General features: G+C 68.2%; 1 protein-coding gene across 1 annotated transcript; it reads left to right on the top strand.

The window, feature by feature from the left end:
* Window positions 1–519: 519 nt before the first annotated feature.
* MNEG_15230 (hypothetical protein) lies at window positions 520–1,829 on the top strand (the record flags this gene model as incomplete). Its single annotated transcript, XM_014036299.1, has 3 exons — window positions 520–537; window positions 821–916; window positions 1,090–1,829. Coding segments are annotated over 3 exons (854 nt in total), but the record flags the coding sequence as incomplete, so codon positions are not given.
* Window positions 1,830–2,494: the final 665 nt, after the last annotated feature.

Below are 2,494 nucleotides of genomic sequence, written 5' to 3'. Positions count from 1 at the left end.
CCACACACACACCCCACCCCACCCCACCAACCATCCACTCCCGCCGTCGTCAAGCCCGTTTTTTGGGTGGCTTTTTGGGGTACCCCTGTTGGGTGCCCCTTGCCTTGTGATCCCGCTCGCCACCGAATCGTGACACCCTCCCTGAACGTCAAGTGATAAAGCCGCCCCGACCCGGCCCCCGCCCCGGCACAACGCAGGCCGGCAGCGCGGAGGCGGCTGTGGAGGCGGCGCGGCGCCACTCTGAGTTCACGGCGCTGCTGCGGCGGCTGATCGACGGCTCCCTGGACCCCTCCAGCTACGAGGACCAGGTGCGGCGCTGATAGTAGCTGCTGGAATCCCCCTACGCCTGCGTACGCACATACTCACGCGCGCACACACACACACACACACACAAACACACACACACACACACACACACACACACACACACACCAGGTGCGCTCCCTGCTGGGCACCAACAGCTACGTGCTGTTCACCCTGGACAAGCTCGTCTACAAGCTCGTCAAGCACATGCAGGCCATGGTGGCCGACCACCAGGTGGGGGGGGGGGGCGCACGATACAATGCGGCCCTGCAGGCTGTTCGAATGGGGTTCAGTTGACCAAGGGCTGGCCTGGGTTTTAACGTGGTACGGGTACGGCGCGTGGCGGCGCGATCCTGGCGGCTTCCCGGGCGGATTGTGGGCTTTGCTCAGGGTGTGCGGGCTTCACAGGCGCGCAAGCGTGTGCAAGTGCGCGCACTCAACACACATACAGCATGCATGGCTCCCCCTAAACACACTCACACACACGTTTATACACTGTACACACCGCACCTCCCAGACCATGCGTCTGTGTGAGCTGCACCGCTACGAGGCGGGGCGGCGCGCCCCCCTGGCTGAGGAGGTCTACCGGGCCAACGCGCGCCTCATCATGGCGGTGAGACGCCGCACCTCAGAGCACGTCTGCAGCTGTGTGGGGCGGCGCCGCGCAGTCTCATGGGGCGCCTACGGCCTGGTTGTGTTGGGGGCCATGCAGAAGTTGCATTCCTTTGTCAGCGCCGTCACCCTGCGACTCTGCGTGTGATCGCGAAACCCCTCACTGTGCTGCAGGACGACGCCAACTGCTACCGGTTTGAGCTGCTGCGCCACACAGCCGCAGCACCCGCCGCCACCGCGGGCACGCCCGCGCCGGAGGTCAAGCCGGAGCAGCAGCAGCAGCAGCAGAACGGCGCCGCCGCCGCGGGCGTCAAGGCAGAGGAGGGCGGCGGCGCGGCCCCCTTGCCGGAGCCGGAGCAGGCGGGCGCGGCGCCTGTGAAGCAGGAGCAGGGACCCGCGGCCGAGCAGCCGGCTGCAGCGGCGGCGGCGGCGCCCGCGAACGGCAAGGCGGCCACGGTGGCGGTGGCGCTGTCTGTGCAGCTGATGGACCCGGATAGAGTCGAGCACCACCCCGGGGGCCTGGATCCTGCCTTTGGGGACTACATGGGCGCCTTCATGGGTGCCCCGGCGCCCGCCGGCCCCGCGGCCGGCCGCGAGGGCCGCGTGCTGCTGCCGCGCCTCGCGCGCCGCGCGGGCGGCGGCGGCGGCGACGCGGCGCTCGCGGCGGCGCTGGGCGGGGTGGCGGTCGCGAACGGGCTGGAGTGCAAGATCAGCTGCAGCAGCAGCAAGGTGTCGTACGTGCTGGATACCGAGGACGTCATGTGGCGTCACCGCGCCAGGGCCGCTGGAGGCGGCGGCGGCGGGGGCCTGGAGCAGCGCGCGGGGCGGTACGCGGCTTGGCTGGCGGGCCGCGAGGCGGCGATCGGCGGGCTGGAGCCTTACGCGCAGGCCTTCCCCGAGCCCATGGCGCAGGGGTGAGCGGCGGCCGCCTGCGGGGGTTGAGCAGGCGGCCGCGGGTCTCGGGGAGGGGCCTCGCGCCGAGCAGGCGCGGTCGGGCGCCGCAGAGGCGTGGCCGTGTGGATGTTGATGTGTGAATCTGTGTGTTTTCTGCCAGGCAGGTGTCGCGCAGCTCGCGAGCTTGTTTATCGGTTCGGTTTCTACGGCGCAGCAGCTGCAGCAGCAAGATAGCGCGATCGGGCCCCGCCCAGCTGGCAAGCCTGCCTGCGCGCGCCCAAAACGCGCCGCGCCGCAGCTCGGCCCCACTGCATCTTTTCAGCAGGGGGTGCCCGTCTTCATCTTTCGTGCCGGTTTGGGGCCATGCCGCACCTGTAGCCGTGCAGCGCCGCAACCCATGTGCTGTGTTGATGCCTGCAATATAATCTGGCTTGCGATGATGTGTCCCCAGGTGCAGCACGACACTCGGTGCATGGCCCATCACATGATAGGTGCCTGACGACTGATGCAACGCTTCAACCCCAGCAGCATGCAACGTGTAACAGCATGTGTGCAAAGTGTAACAGCATGTGACGCAGCGGCGGGCGCAAAGGGCTCAAGGTGGGACCTCACCACAGTTGCGGGTGACTGCATTGCCTTCTCCCATGGTACCAGAACCCAACTGACATGGCTCCCCTTGCGCTGC

The sequence above is a fragment of the Monoraphidium neglectum genome, assembly GCF_000611645.1.
Source record: "Monoraphidium neglectum strain SAG 48.87 unplaced genomic scaffold scaffold05146, whole genome shotgun sequence".
In the NCBI taxonomy this organism is placed as follows: Eukaryota; Viridiplantae; Chlorophyta; class Chlorophyceae; order Sphaeropleales; family Selenastraceae; genus Monoraphidium; species Monoraphidium neglectum.
Note: the sequence above shows the minus strand (reverse complement) of the source record. Positions and strands in the feature narration are given on the sequence as shown.